At 47.5% G+C, this 18,647-nt stretch overlaps 1 protein-coding gene across 6 annotated transcripts in view; it reads right to left on the bottom strand.

The window, feature by feature from the left end:
• Positions 1–12,809, bottom strand: part of KLHL38 (kelch like family member 38) — a 28,391-nt gene extending 15,582 nt beyond the window's left edge. For 5 of the 6 annotated variants that reach the window (XM_059901300.1, XM_059901297.1, XM_059901298.1 and 2 more), the window contains exons 1-5: positions 12,619–12,809; positions 10,564–12,156; positions 5,230–5,335; positions 1,201–3,882; positions 83–219 (exon numbers count right to left, since the gene is read on the bottom strand). In XM_059901300.1, coding sequence (XP_059757283.1) covers positions 3,593–3,882; positions 5,230–5,335; positions 10,564–11,916 — 1,749 coding nt within the window. In that variant the 5' untranslated portion in view covers positions 11,917–12,156; positions 12,619–12,809 and the 3' untranslated portion in view covers positions 83–219; positions 1,201–3,592. Of the gene's footprint in view, positions 1–82; positions 220–1,200; positions 3,883–5,229; positions 5,336–10,563; positions 12,157–12,618 lie in introns of those variants that run through there. The other variant, XM_059901301.1, reaches the window with a different exon arrangement.
• Between the last annotated feature and the right edge of the window lie 5,838 nt (positions 12,810–18,647).

The raw sequence follows: 18,647 nt of genomic DNA, 5'->3' as shown, positions 1-18,647 counted from the left end.
AGGGAGGGAAAGAGGGAAGGACAGACTGTCCCCCTTAGCAGAGGGCCTGACGGGGCATAAACTAGTGCCTACACAGACTTACCTCTGAGTTTGAGATGGAGATCCCAGAGCCAGTGTTGATTCAGCTTCCATGTTCATATACTAATTCTTTCATCCACTCATCATGTGTTTATTGAGGATCTGCGATCCATGTGTCTGACACTGAGCCCAGCTCCGACTCTGGGAATGCAGAGGAAAACAGGACAGATGTAAGACTCTAGAGGGGAAAACGATGATCAAGTCATCACAAATAGGGTGAGGGTCTCAAAGGGGACATATAGGAGAGCTGACCCAGGCTGGGGCGGCAGGGGGCATGGAGGGCCTCCTTGATGCAGTGACTTTTTAAATCTGGAGTGTCAGGTATAAATTGAAATTACATTAGGTGAAGAGGTGAGAGAGGTGTGTATCAGGCAGGGGCAAGAGCAAGTGCAAAGGCCCTGTGGCAAGAGAGAGGAGGGGGGCTAATAAAGGATGACTGAAGCAGAGATGACTGCGGGCGTGGGGGGTGGGGAAGAGGAGTAGCAACAGATGAGGGCAGAGAGATAGGCAGGTGCTGGGTCATGGAAGGCCCTAGAGGCTAGTTGGAGGATTGGGGGCTTCGGGCAAATGTCTCTGGAAGACTCAACATCATTTTAAGCAGGAAAGTAACACGATCAGGTACGTGTTTTAAAAAGAATGCCTGTTATTTGAGGAAGAATCAGAGGGACAGGGATGGAAGCAGCGAGTCTGTTAGGAGGCTGGTAGCAGGTGAGGACGGCTGCACTCAGAGAAGCCGCACTGAAGACAGAGGGGCTGGAGGTATTTGTGGTCTATTTCAGGGGTGTCGCGGACAGGACCTGCTGATGGATCAGATGAGGGCCGTCAGGGAAGCCGCCTCTGAGCGGGACGTTAGGGAGCGAACCACGTGGTTATGAACTGGGGCCAGCGTTTTCAGGTGGAGGGCACAGCAAGGGTGGAAACAGAAAGTGGAGACTTGCTGGGAATGTGTGAGCTGGAGGCTAACGCTGAGGGAGAGGGGTACATGGTAGGAGATGAGGCCAGGAGCCGAGAACAGAGAGGTGGCAGGGCCGGTGGGTGAGCAAGCTTGCAGTTCCCAGCAGGGGGTCTGAGACAGCTGGGAAGGCTTTGGAGGGAACAGGGGAATGACCTATTCTGACTTACTTTTTATATGTGTGAAAGATCACACAGGCTGCCGTGTTGAGAAGAGGTTCAGGGGCAAAGGTGGCAGCGGAGAGACCAGTGAAGAAATGACGGTGATGGTCCAGCTGAGTCAAGGTGGCAGCTGGGACCAGAGACAGAGCTATGGGTGGTGAGACGCGGTCAGTCTCTGCATATTCTTGGAACAAACGGAGTGAAGTGTGAGAGAAAGAGCCAAGAGTAGTGTCCGAGGCTTTGGGCCTGAGAAACTGGGAGAAGGTATTGTTCTGTCCCAGAGTGGAGGAGCCTATGGGAGGAGTTGTCTTGGAGAGGAAAGAGTGACCTTGAACATGTTTAGTTTGAGGTGTCTACTTAGCACTGATGTGGAGACGTAGGGCAAGCAGTGGAGTCCGGAGTCAGAGAAAGCTGGAAAGTCAGCAGCGTTGGGACAGTGTGGAAAGCCATGCGCTGGGAGAGCTCATGCACCCCGGGAGTGAGAGTAGATACAAAAACGTTCTCAGGGCTGAGCACGGGGGTGAGTCAGCCACCACGTATTTGCCAGGGAAACAAGGAGACGAGAGTGAACTGCAGGGAGAAGAAAGAGAAGCAGGAGCAAGGTGGTGTCCCAGAGGCCGAGAGGAAGGTATTTCAGGATGGAGAGAGGGTCAGTGGGTCATATGCTGCCGACTGGTCAAGTCCGACAAGAAGTGAAAATGGGCTGCCGTGTAGGCACTGTCGGAGTCACTGGTCACTTTCACAAGTACAGTTTCAGGGAGAGGGGGGATCGAGAGCCTGAACAAAGAGGTTCAAAGAGAAGAGGCTGAAATCAGGCCAGCCAACAGCTCAGGCGACAGCATCCAGGGTGATCATCTGGGGAGGGTGTCTGGACCACAACCAAGTGGTCTGGGGAGCAGGGCAGAGCTTCAGACCCCAGCAGGAGAAAGAGCGCAAAAAATACGAACTAGGAAGAAAGGAAAAGTCCAGAACGTGGACGTGGAGAGCTGGACGGGGAGGAAGGCGTCAACTTGGGGGCACCGTGGTGCCAGGCTCAGGGCGGCAACACTCATCCCAGGTGGGGAGAGGACTTCGCCTCCCTTGCTGGGCTGCGGGTGGGGGGGGGGCAGGCCAGGATGGGGATGGGACCAGCAGGTGAAGGTCTTCTGTGCCCGCAGCTGGGCGGGGGGCGGTTCTCGACCTCACTGCACGTACATTGCAATGATCTGGGATGCTTTTCAAAAACACATAGCTCTGGTCCCACCTCTGAGAATCCCTGTCTGTGCATCCTGAATGGGGCGTAGCCCCATTTTCAAACATCTTCCTAGGTGATTGTAATGTGCTAGCAGCTTCAGTTAGTTCCCGAGTTTGGGACTGAGCCAGTGTGGGAGGCTCTTTGAGACAAAGAGGGCCGTAGGGAAAGTCAGCCCAGGCATTGGAAGGGCCGTAATTGCTGTAATCTCTGAAGGAATTTGTTGACTTTCCTCAGAACAGCAATTCTCATAACATTTACCAAATTGAAAATCTTGCTTAATTCTGTAGGTTTACAGCTCCACAGAGGCTAGAGGAAAACATCATTTGGCACCAGAAACACACTTTATTCTGCTGGTGCAGATAATTTTGCAAACACTGGATACTGAGTTTCACATACTCTTCTGGAATTCCAATGCACTACATCCTAGAATGCAGAGAAACACAGTCATGGCAATTGCTCTTGCTGCCACCTGGACTAAGTGCTTCCAGAAACCCTCTTGGGTGTCTTTGCCCTCTCATTCTGAATTTCTGTGATGTTCTGGGAAGATGTGGTTTTTAATCAGCTCAGCATTTATTTCTTGCTTTGGGGAACCATTTCTATCCCATTATACGCAGTTCAGATAGGTTGTCAATGACAACCATTAACCCCACCTCTGCCCGTAGAGACATGACCCAGGACAAGCCAACTCTAGTAGCACAATCTGGAAACAGTGATTGGCTCAAGAGGGAGGCATGGAGTTCAAAAAGGGCCAATCAGCATCGTTTTGGGAGGCAGTTATTATATGGATAATGGTAAAGTTCTTTCCCGAAGATGCCAAGCTAGAGAGTGTGGGTCTGGATTTATCAGTTGCCATTGTTCTCACACTGTGTGGATAAAGAAGCTTATTTGTAGAGTAGAGCCTAACAGAGATGAGGTAGAGAAGGAGGGAGGGAGAAAGGGAAAGGGAGAGAGAAAAGATAAAGAGTCAGAGACAGAGATAGAGACAGAGACAGAGAGACAGTGTTCTGTCAACAGTGTGCTTGGTCCCAGGCCTCCAGGCTCTGGAACTTTCCGTTCTGTGAGCTCTCCCTGCACCCTTCCAGGGTTAAGCTTTTTGGAGTTGGGTTCTGTCTCTTGCAACAAGAGCATCTTGACTAGGACAGATGACTTCTCAGTTTCTCATGGGCCTCAGGGGATGGTGGAGGGGTGAGGGATGCACCGGAGAGTGAGGCAGGCATGGTCAAAGAGCTTATGAGGCAGCTGCCCCTGGGTCGTCCAGGTGTCGGTCTCAGGGTCGTAGCAGTCGAAGGAGGCCGAGTCCTCGATGCTACAGTCTGTGGTCAGATGCCGCCCACCAGTCACGTAGAGCTTGTTCCCCATCACCGTGGCCCCGTGGTGCATCCTCCGGTCTTTCATGTCTGCGCATTTGACAAATTTGTTGGACTGAGGGTCATAAGAAAGGATCCTCCTTGTGTAACCTGAAAACCAAATGGCATATCGACAAGGTCAGTGATGCTTATTTGGGACTGGAGGTCAGCAGTCCGGGGACCTGTCTGATCTCTGTCATCGCCTAACCCTGAGGCTGGCCTCTGAGCTAAAGCGTGGAATGTTTCCGTAACCTGCCCAATGTCTTGTGTGTGGCAGAGCTGGGATTTGGACCCAGATCCATCTGACTTCAGTCTCTGCATCTTAACTCGAAGTGAGGGCAACACTTATGTCGTTCGTTCTTAGATTGAGAGCAGAGATTCCAGTGGCCTTCTCAGCCTCGTTAGCTTTTTCATCTTTCTCATATGCTCATCCAAGAGCTTTAACAATCCCAAGACGGAGCCTTTGGGAACTCAGAAGTGGGTCCCCACGACAGCCCTATCTGATGGGTACTCTTCTGATCCCCATTTTACAGATCAGCACACTGAGGCACAAAGAGATGAATAACTTGCCTAAGAGTGTACAGCCAGTTAGTGACAGAGTCAGGATTTGAACCCAGGTCTATCTGACCCCCAAACCAACCCTCTTAACCATAGTATTATACTACAATTACAGAGAAATTATCCCTTAGCAGCTAATCTTATTTACAGCAGTAAATGTTTTTTTGAGTATTTGCCCCGGGTCTGGGATAGCGCTAAGTGGTTTAGATAGATGAGCACATTTTATGATCACAACTCTGTGAAATAGGTTCATTATTTCATTCCTTGTTTGACAGGGAGAAACTTCTGGATGAGAAAAGAGCTTTGTCAAGTCATCCACACTCCCCTAGTTGGATGGGTGTACTTTTATTATTTTTTTTAAATTTATTTTTTATTTTATATTGGGGAATTGTTGATTTACAATGTTGTGTTAGTTTCAGGTGTAGAGCAAAGTGGTTCAGTTATGCGCTTTTAAAAAGACTGTCTTGGGACATCCCTGGTGGTGCAGTGGTTAAGAATCCACCTGCCAATGCAGGGGACATGGGTTCGATCCCCGGTCCAAGAAGATCCCACATGCCACGGAGCAGCTAAGCCCGTGCGCCACAACTATTGAGCCTGTGCTTCAGAGCCCGTGAGCCACAACTACTGAAGCCCGTGTGCCTAGAGACCGTGCTCCGCAACAAGAGAAGCCACCGCAATGAGAAGCCCGTGCACCGCAACGAAGAGCAGCCCCCGCTCGCCACAACTAGAGAAAACCCACGTGCAGCAACGAAGACCCAACGCAGCCAAAAATAAATAAATAAATAAATAAATAAATAAATTTATAAAAAAAGACTGTCTCGTAGAAAAACATCAGTGACCGTTTTCCCACGGGAGTTGCCAAGTTCATGTCCAGCCTCTCGATCTTCTGTTAAAACTCACCTCCCACGATGACAATCCGCTCCCCAAGTACCACGGCAGGCGCACATACATTCTTGATCATTCTCGTCTCCATTTTGAACCACGTGTTTCTGGAAATGTGATAAACCTGACAGAGAAGTATAATCACGGCACTGCATTTTAAAGTGATAACGTTTTTAAAAGATAGAAATAGTAATTAAGAGGGTGAAAGAGCGGTGATTTCTCTTTCTTTTCACTTTTTTTCCCAGTTCTTAAAATGTAGTTATCTTACTGTCAGTAAACAAAATGTAATTAAATAACAGAAAGAAGAATGTTCCCAGAAATTGGTGTTTATGTGGCCCTGTGAGCTCAGTGGCTGTGTGTCTATGGAATGGACCGAGAGTTAAGTGTTTGTAGTATGTGTTTGCTTACCTTGCTTGGGACATTTCTTTCCTTTCAATGAGAAATGGAGCAACTTGGACATGCGTAAAACCAGTGATTTTTCAATCATTTTTATTTCTGGCTCATGTTTAAATTTCTAAATGTTCCAGTGTATCCGAGAGGCTCTTAGGGCCAAGAATAAATTTGGGGTTAAAGGAGGAAGGCTTTTGAACAGCAGGTCATGCCTTAAAGTCATTAGAATCCTAGAAAAAAGTAAGCATGAGAAAAGGAAGAAAGAGCAAAGAGGTGGAGGCAGGATTCCTTGGCCTTGGTCTGAAATAGAGTAGCAAATCATGATTCCCAGAACACGTGCTCCTGTTAGATCCCTCAGTTTAGAGTTTAAATGTCAAATGCCAATTAGTTCATTACTGGCAGAATTTAGCACAAGAGATATAGGATGGACTTCATATAAGAAACGAAGGAACAAAATATTCCAATATTCTTGACTGGAAATTCTTTCTGTACAAAATATTTTTGCCACCATATTAAAGGCCTTATATTTTATCATTTTACCAAATTGGATCTTCACAACCATCCTATGGTGTAGATACCATTACTTCCCTCTATTTTCCAGATTAGACCATTGAGGCTGAGAGAGGTGAAATGACATGCTCAAGGTCACACAGCTAGAGTAGTAGAAGAGCTGGTCTGATTGAACCCAGAATCCATGCCTTTATCCACCACACTCATGGCTCTGCTTGAGGCCATGGAGATGTGGCTTTTCTTTATTTTATTTTTTAATAGATTAAAAAAAAGCATTTACTATTTTAATTTGCTTTTATTTCAGTATTAGTAGTGTTTAAAGATATTTGGTGATGGTTTGTATTTTTGGCTGTGCCCCGCAGCATGTGGGATCTTAATTCCCTGACCAGGGATCAAAACCGTGTCCCCTGCAGTGGAAGCGAGGAGTCTTAACCACTGGACCGCCAGGGAAGTCCCTTTTATAGATTTTTAAAATCGAAGTATAGTTGATTTACAATGTGTTAGTTTCAGGTGAACAGCACAGTGATACAGTTCTATATATATATATATATATATATGTATATATATAACTGAATTCAGATTCTTTTCCCTTATAGATTATTACAAAATATTGAGTATAGTTCCCTGTGCTATACAGTAGGTCCTGGTTAGTTACCTATTTTATATATGTGTGTATATGTTAATCCCAATCTCCTAATTTATCCCCCTGCCACCCCAGCTTTCCCCTTTGATAACTATAAGTTTGTTTTCTATATCTGTGGGTCTGTTTTTGTTTTGTAAGTCAGTTCATTTGTATCTTTTTTTTTGGTTTTTTTTTTTAGATTCCACAGATAAGCAATGTCATATGATATTTGTCTTTTTCTCTGTCTGGCTTACTTCACTTAGTATGATAATCTCTATGTCCATCCATGTTGTGTGAATGACATTAGTTTATTCTTTTTTATGGCTGAATAATATTCCATTGTATATATATACCACATCTTCTTTATTCATTCATCTATTGATGGACATTTAGGTTGCTTCCATGTCTTGGCTAGTGTTAAGTAGTGCTGCAATGAGCGCTGGGGTCATGTATCTTTCTGAATTATGGTTTTCTCCAGATATATGCCCAGGAGTGGGATTGCTGGATCATTTGGTAACTCTATTTTAAATTTTTTAAGGAACCTCCATACTGTTCTCCATAATGGCTGTACCAGTTTACATTCCCACCAACAGTGTAGGACGGTTCCTTTTTCTTCAGTGTGGCTTTCTTGATGGAGACTTTCAAGACTGAAGCCCTCTTGAAGTCTCTGTCAGTCCTTAAAGTTGGTGAAGCATAGAGGAGGCCACAGCTAGAGACAGGGGCAACCACAATGGCTGTCAAGCCTCATGGTTTCATCTGCAAATATGTAGTGAACACTCTTGGGAAACATGAGATCCTTGGAGGAAAAGCAAACACTGGTTGCATTTTACTTGAGTAATTGGCTCCTGGCTTTCTGTTCTCTATTAGCTTTGGGGATGGTTTCAAAAATAGATTAAACATTTGTTTACAATCCTCACCATACCGCCAGAGAGGATGAGGCAAGGACAACAAAGGATGGTCTTTGACCCATGGAGGAAGTGATACTTTGTTATGGTAAAGGATTTGCTTAACGCCATCCAGCAGTAGGGGTAGAAAGAAGGCCAGGGAGAAAGGTACAGTACACACACAATTTGCACAGTAACGCCATGGCAGTCTAGTCCTTAAAAAGAATGCTTGCGTGCAGATAAACCATCCGATGGGGCTTCCCTGGTGGCGCAGTGGTTGAGAATCTGCCTGCCAATGCAGGGGACACGGGTTCGAGCCCTGGTCTGGGAGGATCCCACATGCCACGGAGCAACTGGGCCCGTGAGCCACAATTACTGAGCCTGCGCGTCTGGAGCCTGTGCTCCGCAACAGGAGAGGCCGTGATGGTGAGAGGCCCGCGCACCGCGATGAAGAGTGGTCCCCACTTGCCACAACTAGAGAAAGCCCGCGTGCAGAAGCGAAGACCCAACACAGTCATAAATAAATAAATAAATAAATAAATAAAAAAGAACGTGAATTTCTAAAAAAAAAAAAGTGCATTTGTGCAATAACAGACTAACTAGAGATTTTGTTAAAAAAAAAAAAAAAAAAAAAACCATCCGATGAAGAAATCTTTGAACCTATACTTGAAAATCCAACCTACCCCATCAGGTAACCCCAAGCATTCATCTTAAACGATATCTGAATGAGTATAATTTCCGTTACAAAGCTAATGCTAAGTAGATAAGAAGAGCTTCCAAATTAATACTTTCCCCATTTTCCCCTTCTCATGACTGCAGTGTAAAAGAATCACTCACATGTTAGTGTTTTGGTTTTTGGTTTTTGGCTATTTAAGCTTGTTTAATTGTCCTAAGCACTTCTTGATGAGGTAGCTTAAAAGCTTTTGTGAGCTTTGTATTTATTCTTAGGAATAGGTAACAATTTTGTAATGTGAAATCATCAACATAGTTGTTGACTTTATTTTGAAAAATAGTTTTAAAAAATGTAGGAGGGGCTCTAGCTTTACACAGAAGCTCTTTATTATACCTGTGTTGTGTGGCCAGAGCTTGGAGGGGGAACAGAACATGTCTCCCTTGGCTCAAGTAAATGAGTGGGATTTGGAACAGACTTAGAATCTGCCTAGATGGTCAGGGAAGAGTTGACAATATGGGCTGGAGAAGTGAAGGAAAGAGAAAAACAAGAAAAGGATTGCATTGAAATTATCACTTTTCTCTGTTTCCACTGGCACCAACTTAGTCTGAGCCACCATCATCCCTTGCCTGGACTTCTAGAAGAATCTCCCAACTCTCCTTCCTTTGTCCACTCAGGCCTCTTCCAGTGCCTTCTCCACACAGCGTCCAGAAGGAAATTCTAAAAATGCAAATTTGACTACTTCACCTACCCTGCTACTCTTAGGCTTGAACCCCAATTCCTTGACAAGGCCTGGAAAGCCCTGCCAGATCAGCCTCATCTCCACACTCATCCCCCCAGGAATGTTCTGGAATTTCTGTACGAGGGTCTCAGGGGCAGCAGTCTGGTGGAGGGGGTTGCTTACGTGGCTTGGGAAGGGGGCTGAGAGAGATTATGGGGGGACTGACCATCCCCAGCTCCGCCTTGGTGCACAGACTTGCTGCGACCTGGTCATGCTTTCGGCTCCTCCAGGTGAAGGGCCGCGCCCCTGTCTGCTTCAGGGCCTTCGTGCCAGCTGTTCCCTTACCAGGGAACGCCACCCCTCCCTCAGCAGATGAGTGTGACTCCTGCTCCAGACGCAGGCTCACCTGCTCAGGGAAGCTGCCCGCCCACCTCTGTCCACGTCAGAGCCCTCTGTCCGCCCTGTACGTCCTCCTCCTCTTTCACTCTTCATCCTCACCTGCCTTCTCTCTTCCTCTGCCTCTCTGCTCAAGTCAGCTTAAACCAACCTCACAGAGTTCCCTCCAGAGTTCCCTGAACCCTCACACCCTCCCCGATTCCCTCGAGACTGGTTTAGGGCACCCCTTATGCTCTTAGAGCACCCCTCTATTCAGCATCTGAATTGCAGTTGTCTCGTAAGCTCCTGGAGGGTAAGTGGGATTTACTGCTCATGTCCATGTCCCCAGGGCCTTCTCTGTGGTTAGCACCCAATATAACTCCTCTAAATGAACAGAGCAGATCTCAGGGGCCTCCATGATTATCTTTATATATCACGTAGAGGCTTGAAGTTTTTCATATCTAGGTGAACTGCAGAGATTAGAACTTGTGTCAAGGTGGAAAACACCCAATATTCTGACATTTTGATCTTTATTAATCACACTTCTCAGAGAGCTTGTCAGTGACATTAGCATCCACCTGTCATTTAAGGCAGGGGTTCCACAACCTGACTGTGCCTTAGAATCCCCTGTAAACGCTTGTAAACAGTAAATGTCAAAACCCCATACATAGAGGTTTTGATTCAGCAGATCTGAGGTCAGGTTCCAGGGGATTTGGTAACAGACTATGGACCAGTGCTTGGGAGTCTTCTTTTAAAGCCTTACTGATTTTGGTTAGAAGCATCTGCGATATTCCTATAGGACTTCACTATCTGGCATTCGATGTGTTCTAGGTAGAACCTTTAGATGTATTTGATGTACCTCTGTATGTATTAACCTTACACAAAAAGAATTCATAAATGGATAAAATCTGGCTGAAATTAAACTAACTTCCTTCCTTCCTTCTCTCCCTCTCTCCTTTTTCCTTCCCCTGCAACTGACAAGCATATATGTATGTATTATATGTATGTGTGTATATGTGTATGTATGTATGTATATATATGTATGTGCTTGTGTATGCAGTGTACATGTACATATGTGTATATGTATGTGTGTATGTGTATATGCATGTATTTGTGTATGTATATATGTGTGTGTGTGCGTGTGTGTGTATGTGTAGCCATGGTGGGAGGGACCATTTACCTGGATAAGGCGCACAGGGTTCTGCATGATGTCCTCTCCCCCAAAAAGGTAGAGTCTTTGGTCTTTCACAGCGACTGCAGGGTGGAGGACCCCCAGTGGCATGCTGGCCATCCTCTCCCAGACGTTGCAGATGCTGTCATATCTCTCCATGGAGCCCATGACCTCGTGTCCTTCTCCAATCCCCCCGATGGAGAAGATGAAGTTCTTGTGGGCGGTGCTTCTGTGGGAGTAGCGGGCTGCCAGCATGGGCTGCCCCAGCTTCCACTGATTGAACTTCAGGGAGAAGATGTAGACCTTGGGACTGGGCACACTGTTCCCCGTGCCCACCGCCATGCCTCCCAGCAGGTAGATGCTGCGGTGCAAGGTGACAGCCGAGGCCTTATACAGCCGGGCTGGGAGTTTGGCAAGGCTCTGCCATTGGCCAGTCTGTCCGTCGTACAGCAGGACGTCCCTGGTGGTCTGCTGGTTGTCCTTCCTTCCACCCAAGAGGATGAGGAAGTCTTGGTAAGAGTTTCTTGGGGGGACATGCCACAGAGGCTGGAGGTCCGGGGCACTGGTGGTGCTGTACAAAGAAAACATCTGCCTCTTGGCTGTCTCCAAGATGGTCTGGCAGGGGGGCGAGGACTGCAGGAGGGCGTCGTTGGCGATGAAGTGGTAGAAGAAGGCTGGGTGGACGTACTGCAGCCTGACCTGCTTGAACAGTTCCTGCATGTATTGCTTCCGAGTCTGGAGGTCATGCTTGATCCAAACCATGAGGGCCTCGAACACCTTCTCCTCCTCCGCACAGAGCCCGTCATCTCCCAGGTAGTCTCTCAGTTCCAAGGCACGGAGCTCCTTCAGATCAGCTGATGCGGCCACCTCTGGGAAGTACGTCAGGGCCACCTCCCTGGCTTTCTTCCTGAGGGTCTCACAGCTGAAGATTTCAGAGAGTCTGATCACGCCCAGGCAGTTGCTGGGGGCCAGCTGGCTCTGTAGGAAGGAGGAGCAGGCCTCAAGCAGCCTGGGGTACTGCAGCATGGAGGCGGCCTCCATCAAGGGCAGGACGGTTTCCGCTGTGATGTGCGCCTCGCCCGTGTACACATACAGGATGATCCGCTCCAGAGTTGCAGAGTCGAGGCCTTTCAGCTGGACTTTGGGCTCGCTGCTCTCCCGGAAGTTGCTGCAGAACATGGCCCTGAAGTAGGGGCTGCTGGAGGCCAGCACGTTGCGGTGGCAGGGGACCTCCCAGGCCCCAGCGCAGATGCTCACATCAGTCAGGATCCTGCTTTGCCTCAAGCCATTGAGCTGCCTCAACAAGTCAGAGGAGAAGTCATGGTCTTTGAAGAGCAGCCCATCTGGCGATTCCTCGTCCATCCTACAAAGATGGGGAGAAGTCCCAAGAGGGAGCACGTGCTGGAGGGTTTAGCTGTGGCGGCTCCAAGACTTAGAGCACCTATGTCCATTCACCAAGACGCCTGTGGGTATTGCCAAGAATATGGCTCAGGGAAGATCAGAAAGGGAGACCACCTGTGGCGTGGGCCTCACAGCTGACACCTCTTTTTTTTGGTTACGATTACTCTAAAAGGTAACAGGCAAATAGCATCTGCGGACAATCTGAGAAAAACAAAACAAAACAAAAGAAAAACAAAAAAAAAGAGAAGGTGGTTGGATAAGTTGGGCAAGTTGAAGGCGGCAAATGGTCACATGGTCTGAAATGTTAACCTGAAGCAAGATGACAGTCTGTGCATTTGACCAGCAGAAGTCTGTGAACCTTTCTCCAGATTCTCAGCATGTCTGTTATTTAGTAAACTCATCTAAACATCTTTCTGGGTGTTAGTCATTCCCCATGTCATTCTGGGGGTGTGGCCTCTGTAACAAGATAGAAATGAGGGATGAAAGTGGACGTTTGAGATTTTTTTTTCTTTTTTAAAGCATGACTTCACAGAGTCTTGTGGGTTTTGTTTTTAAAATGAGATAAATAGAAAGCAGAGACCAAACAATACCCTGGACAGGTTTATTGGATGACATCTGGCTGTCCGTCTACCTGCAGAAGAATTAAACATTCGAGCTATTTACCTTGTTTTGCTGCAGTGACATCCACCGATACCTGCTCCGGCTGGTCCCTCCGGAGAGTTTCCACCTCTCGCTCCAAATGAAACCATAAACCCAGGCCTTTCCTTCAGTTGGCAAATAATTTGTCCTGGGAGAATTCTGGACTTGTTTATGCTGAAGGTACTTTCACAGTTTTCTAGACCTTTGTGAAAGAACTGCTGGGCAGGGAGACAGTGTATACATTCCAGGGCTAAGAATAGTTGCATATGTACTTTCCACTGTTATGACATGTGACTTTCCAGTTGCCTTTTGCAGCAACCCGAGGGCCTGCGGTGCCGGCGCATGCCCACATGCCTTGTTTCTTTGGCAAGTGTTTACATCGGCAGAAATAGATCTGGAGGAACGGCTTCTCTTAGAGAAGACTTTGCTGCCCACTTGGACACATCCCGAGTCCCTTGTCCTAAAAGTGCCTGGGAATTCTAGATGTCTGTAAACAGGTTGCCGTGACCTGGGGAAAGTCACTGAAGATAGTCCTGGGCAAGTTGAAGGTGGCAGATGGTCACAGGGAAGCCAGAACATGGGCCCAAGGGTGTTGTTTAGTGGGTCTCTATTTCCTACTGTCTGCTGGCAGGATCGTTGCAGAGGGCTGAGAGTTCCTCCTCCAGGCTCCAAGGTGATGGTGTCTGTGATGAAAGTTGTTTTAAATATTTGTGGAGCATCCCAGAGTTTCTAGACTTGGGAAAGACCAAACCTTTATTGATCCTCCTTATCACAGGGGCTTCTGTTTTAAAGTGGCAAGGGCAGTAGTCTTGTGGGTCATACCTGCTTCTCACAAGACCCCTGCTGACTATTCTTCAGTTAGTTTTTTATAGTTCAGATTTGCTTTTCTGTTTTATTTTTCCATTTTCTCCCTTCAGGGAGGCTTGTGCTAGAGAAAGGAGGCAAAATATGTTGCTCCAGGAGAGGGGGGTGGGTGGGAGAGAGAGAGAGAGAATGAAAGGAAGAAGAAGGAGAAGGAAGAGGAGGAGGGGGAGTGGAGGAGGAGGAGGGGGAGAAGAGGGGGAGGAAGAAGAGGAGGGAGAGGAGGGGGAGGAGGAGGGGGAGAGGGAGGAGGAAGAGGAGGAGGAGGGGGAGGAGGGAGAGGAAGAGGAGGGGAGGAAGAGGAGGGGAAGGAGGAGGGGGAGGAGGAGGCAGAGGGAGAGGAGGAGGAGGGGGAGGAGGGAGAGGAAGAGGAGGGGGGAGGAAGAGGAGGGGAAGGAGGAGGGGGAGGAGGAGGGGAGAGGGAGGAGGAAGGGGAGGGTAAGGAGGAGGGGGAGGAGGAGGGGAGAGGGAGGAGGAAGGGGAGGGTAAGGAGGAGGGGGAGGAGGAGGGGAGAGGGAGGAGGAGGAGGGGGAGGAGGGAGAGGAAGAGGAGGGGAGAGGAGGAGGAGGAGGGGGAGGAGGAGGAGGAGGGGAAGAAGGAGAGGAGAACAATGATGGTGATGGAGTAGGATGCAGCCTTCAAATGTAAGAGTTAGAACCATGATGGAGGGTTATAGAACAACCAGGATGAGTTAAAGGGACCCCAGGTCTGTCCTGCCCTTGCCTCCGGGGAGGTCCCGATTGAGGGTACCAGCAGTGAATGGCAGGGAAGCCCAGCTTTCTCTCCTGCTCAAGTCTTGCTTGGACTATTGCAACAGCCTCCTGCGCTGATTTTCCCCTTGCTCCTGTCTCTCCCTCCAGTACATCCACCCCGTCACCACCAGAGTCACCCTGAAGAAGACAAATCAGAATCTGCCAGTCTCCACGCTCCCCCCACCACTGCATCATGCCCTTCAGTGGCTCCCCCGTCTGTAGGATCAAGTCCATACTCTTTAGCAGGAACCATATTGGTCTCCTGCCACTTCCTTGTCCCACTTATATTTTTCACTCTAGCTCCTTCAGACAACTTGCAGATCCTTGTATGTGTCTGGTCCCTGTTGGGAAGGCTGGGCTGGGCTGGCCTTTAGGGCACCACAGAGCATGGTGGGAGGGGGAGTGTCTCTCATAGTGGCAGATCACAGAGTAGATCACGCCCAGAAGAAAATCAAGGTCAGGAAAACATAGCCATCCCATGTCACTGGGGCCAGGCGCCTGGAGGCCAGAATTAGGAGCAAAAGATCTGAGCCAAGTGGGTCAGAGACCCTTGGAGGTGCAAGCAAGGAGCTGGAGAGAGCAGCTGTTTGTACAGCTCTCAGAGCTGGTGGCTGTTCTTGCGCTCCTGAGCCGCGCTGGGGATGTACGAGCATGCAGCCAAATTCCTGAAAGGGCCTGAGGTTCCTCTGTTGGCGTTTCTGGGCCTTTGTATGTGCTCTTCCCTTTGCTGTCCTTTCCATTTTCACGTCTGAACTACTATTCATCCTTCCGAATGTTGTTTGTATATCAGCATCTCTGAAAGTCTTCCTCGACCCTCTCAGTACTCAGTACTCCTCTGTACTGTTTCCACACCCTCTGCACACTTCCAATCGTACATGCCTCATACCCTCATTGCAATTATGTTTGCCTGTTTGTGTCCCTCTTGTTAGAATGGAAGTGTCTGGACAGCAAAAACTGTCTTAATTGTCTCTCTATCCCCAGCACCTAGCACAGTGCCTGACGCATAGAGGGTGAATTATATATAGTTCCTGAACTGAGCATAACAGAATGGAGACTAGGGAAAGAGAGGGAGCTCTGCTGGGTGGCCTTCATGCCCCACCTGCTGTATAAGTTTAGCAGGGCCGCCATGTACAGCTTGGTGCATGTCCTTTCGACTGCAATGCAAACTGCGCTCTGGAGCAGCCCTGGATGTCCCTCATTTTGATCCAATAACATGATGAAGTGAAAAGTAAAATAATTGCTTTATACCACAGAGCAAGAGTTAAGTTCAAGGTTGGGAACTGAACTGAGGTCTTCTCAACTCCAAAGCTAGTGCTTTAGTCCTTGGCCTCGGAGTCAGCACAAGGAAAAAATAACTTCCTTATTGTTCTGAAATGACTATATTATTTCTCTTCCAGCCAGTGGGCAAGCCAGGAGTTTGTTGTGAGGGCAGCTAACATGGCGCCACCCATTGGCAGGAATCTTGAAGTTTCCCCTACGTTTTCTAACTAATTAGACCTTCTGGAATCCAGCCCTGTCAAGTCTTCAGACGAGCCCTGGTGTGCAGCCTCAATGTCTGACCAACTTTAATAAATCCTTTGGATTCTAAAGTTTAAAGAAGACAGGCCCCATTCCATTGGCCTGGCCTACTAGGAGAATTCTGGCTCTACATTAAACATCAGGAAAAGACACAAATAATCTTGGTGTTTACCTCCTAGCAAACACACAAGTGTAACACTAAGCCCAATCCAAAAAACGTATCTATCACCCATAGCATGTAACCCCAGCCGGCTACTTTCAATTCATGAATCTATTTGTCTCCCAAAGTTTTATGTTCTTTGTCTTAACTTTATGTCCTGACCTTCTCTGGGAGATGTCTTAGTTTAGGGTCTGAACATATGGGAACTTAAGATAAATGAGGACATTCAGCTCCTTGCCTCTCCTTGTGATGAAAGTTGGTGTCATAAGGATTCAAGAGTCAGGCTTCGAGGGCATGAAGACTCGGGAGAATCTTGACACTTCCTCTCAGCATCTATGTGGTCTTGGGCAGGTAGCTTACTTTTTTTATTGAAGTATAATTGGTTTACAATGTCATATTAGTTTACCGCATAGTGATTCAGTATTTTTACAGATTATACTCCGTTTAAAGTTATTACAAGATAATGGCTATAATTCCTTGTTCCATACAATATATCCTTGTTGCTGATCTATTTTATAATATTAGTTTGTATCTCTTAATCCCATACGCCAAATCTGTCCCTCTCCCCTTCCCCTTTGGTAACCACTTTTGCAGCCTCAGTTTCTCCATCTATTAAATGGGGATAACCTTGTCACAGAGAAATAATGTATGAGAAACATCTAGTAAAGTGCTGGCACAGTGTAGGTTCACAGGAAACTGTGGTTAGTATTATACCATTACTCTGAAAATAACCTCATGAGATTCCAGTAGGTCCTGGTGCCCAGTTGTCAGCATCTAATTTAGTCTCCTACTCACTCTACCTGTTTCCTTTGCCCTGAGCAATTCCTATGTTCCTCATTATCTATTCAGCTTTCAGGAGTCCTGGATTCCAGTCCAGACTCTGTCATGGACAGGCTGTGTGTCTTTAGACCAGTCCCCTAACGTTTCTGTACTTTCTCACCTGGCCACGAAGGTACGGGCAGGTGACTTCTGAGCCGTGCCTCTCTCAGCTCACCCTGTGGTTTGTGCCCTGAAAAGGCCAGAGAAGGGAATGCTAGGGGCTGAGCCTCAGCAAAGGGGCCTCATCAGAGCTTCTGCACATCTCTGGCCCGAAGCCAGAGGCTCTAGTCTGAACACCAGTCAAGCTGCCAGCTGGTACTCTTTATTATTTTGCCCTTTTAAGTAAATTCAGAAAGCCTTCAGTTTCCCCATAGAGTTTTGCATTGATATTACAGGCCGCTTGGACTCGGGAGGCCTCGGTTTCTTTCCTGTCTGGGTGAGCTAGGCCTGGATTCCCATGGAAGGCCAGTGCTGCTGGCTCAGGTCAGCCTCACGTCTGACAACTACAGACAAGGAAGCCACAAAATGTGCTATATCACACATGTCCAGTCCTCCTAAGACCCTTCGAGGCAAGGTGTTACTTTCACACTAACCATTGAACCATGGCTGGGACAGTTCCCAGGACCTGTGTTTCAAGAAGGGACATATGTACACTTAAAGGCTTTGGGACAGCTCCTTGAGACCTGGAAGACTGTTCTCTGATGACATCAGAGTATCTCCACTTCCCACAGTCTGCAGGTGCAGGAGAAAGCTGAGGAGCAGACAAATACCGTTTCAGTGATCTGGATCATCAAAAGCTGTAGGAAGGAACTTGCCCCTTGCTATGTGATTTTAAAACTTTTCTGTGTCTGTGAGTGCCTGTCTATCGGCGTCTGTACCTATCTGTCTGAGTATGTTTTTTTTAACCAGCTTGTGGAAAGCTGAATAAGGACTTTGTGCTCCAGACAATGGCCAAAAGGCGTCCTGCTCCTTGATTCTGGGGTTGCCATGACGACTGTCCTCTGAGAGCTAAAAGCCTAGCTAATTTTACTAGGCCAGTAGTGCAAATGACTGCATTCCCAACTCTTCCTCCATCCTGTCCCACTGCCAGAAAATATCTTCATATTTTCTTTCCCCCAGGGAGGGCAAGGGGAAAAAAGGCCGACAGAGATGATGTCAGGACTGCTAGGGGATGGTTGGTACATAACCCGGCTGTCTGGTCCCACTTCTCCCCACAAACTAAAGTCTGACTTCATACATCATTTATGCCACAAATCAGCTTTCTGGGCTCTAAATCAAATCAGGAATAAAGAAATAATATGATCAAGGATACATTCTTATTCTCCTGTTTTAGCACTGTGAGTCACAAAGAATAATACACTGCCTTGGCGTCTCTGCTCCCCCGGGCAGGCACTCCCTGATGGGGAGATAGGAATTTAAACAGGAACATGACTCTCTCTAGGCCACTGAGGCATAGTTTGGCAATCTGCTGCTGTGGTATAGAAAGTGGATGACCTACAGAGGAAGGTCTGTTGGGAGGATGAACTTTAATCCTTTAGAAGTAGGATTAATTAGAATCCCTAGGGGAAATGTGAATTGAGCAAGACCAATTGAATTGGTCTGATTAACTAAGGGTCCATCCATCTGTCTGTCCAAACATCCATCTTCCATTTATCCATTCATCCATTCATCATCCATCCATCTATCCATTCATCCATTGAGTAGGACAAGGTCCCTGCTCTTGCGGTGCTCACAATCTGGTAGACAGACAAGTTAATAATTTAAGTGTTCTGAAGAGAAGCCTTCCTCAACCTTTCTCCTTCCCACCTCACTCCCCTCCCACCATGAATTCTGGGTCACCCCCAAAGGGGAATTTTATACACACATCTTTGAAAAGCTCTCACATCAGGCTGAATTTTAATAACGTGTTTTCACCTCTCTTCTGTATTGTAGCTCCTTGAGGG

Source organism: Balaenoptera ricei, chromosome 17 (genome assembly GCF_028023285.1).
Source record: "Balaenoptera ricei isolate mBalRic1 chromosome 17, mBalRic1.hap2, whole genome shotgun sequence".
Classification (NCBI taxonomy): Eukaryota; Metazoa; Chordata; class Mammalia; order Artiodactyla; family Balaenopteridae; genus Balaenoptera; species Balaenoptera ricei.
Note: the sequence above shows the minus strand (reverse complement) of the source record. Positions and strands in the feature narration are given on the sequence as shown.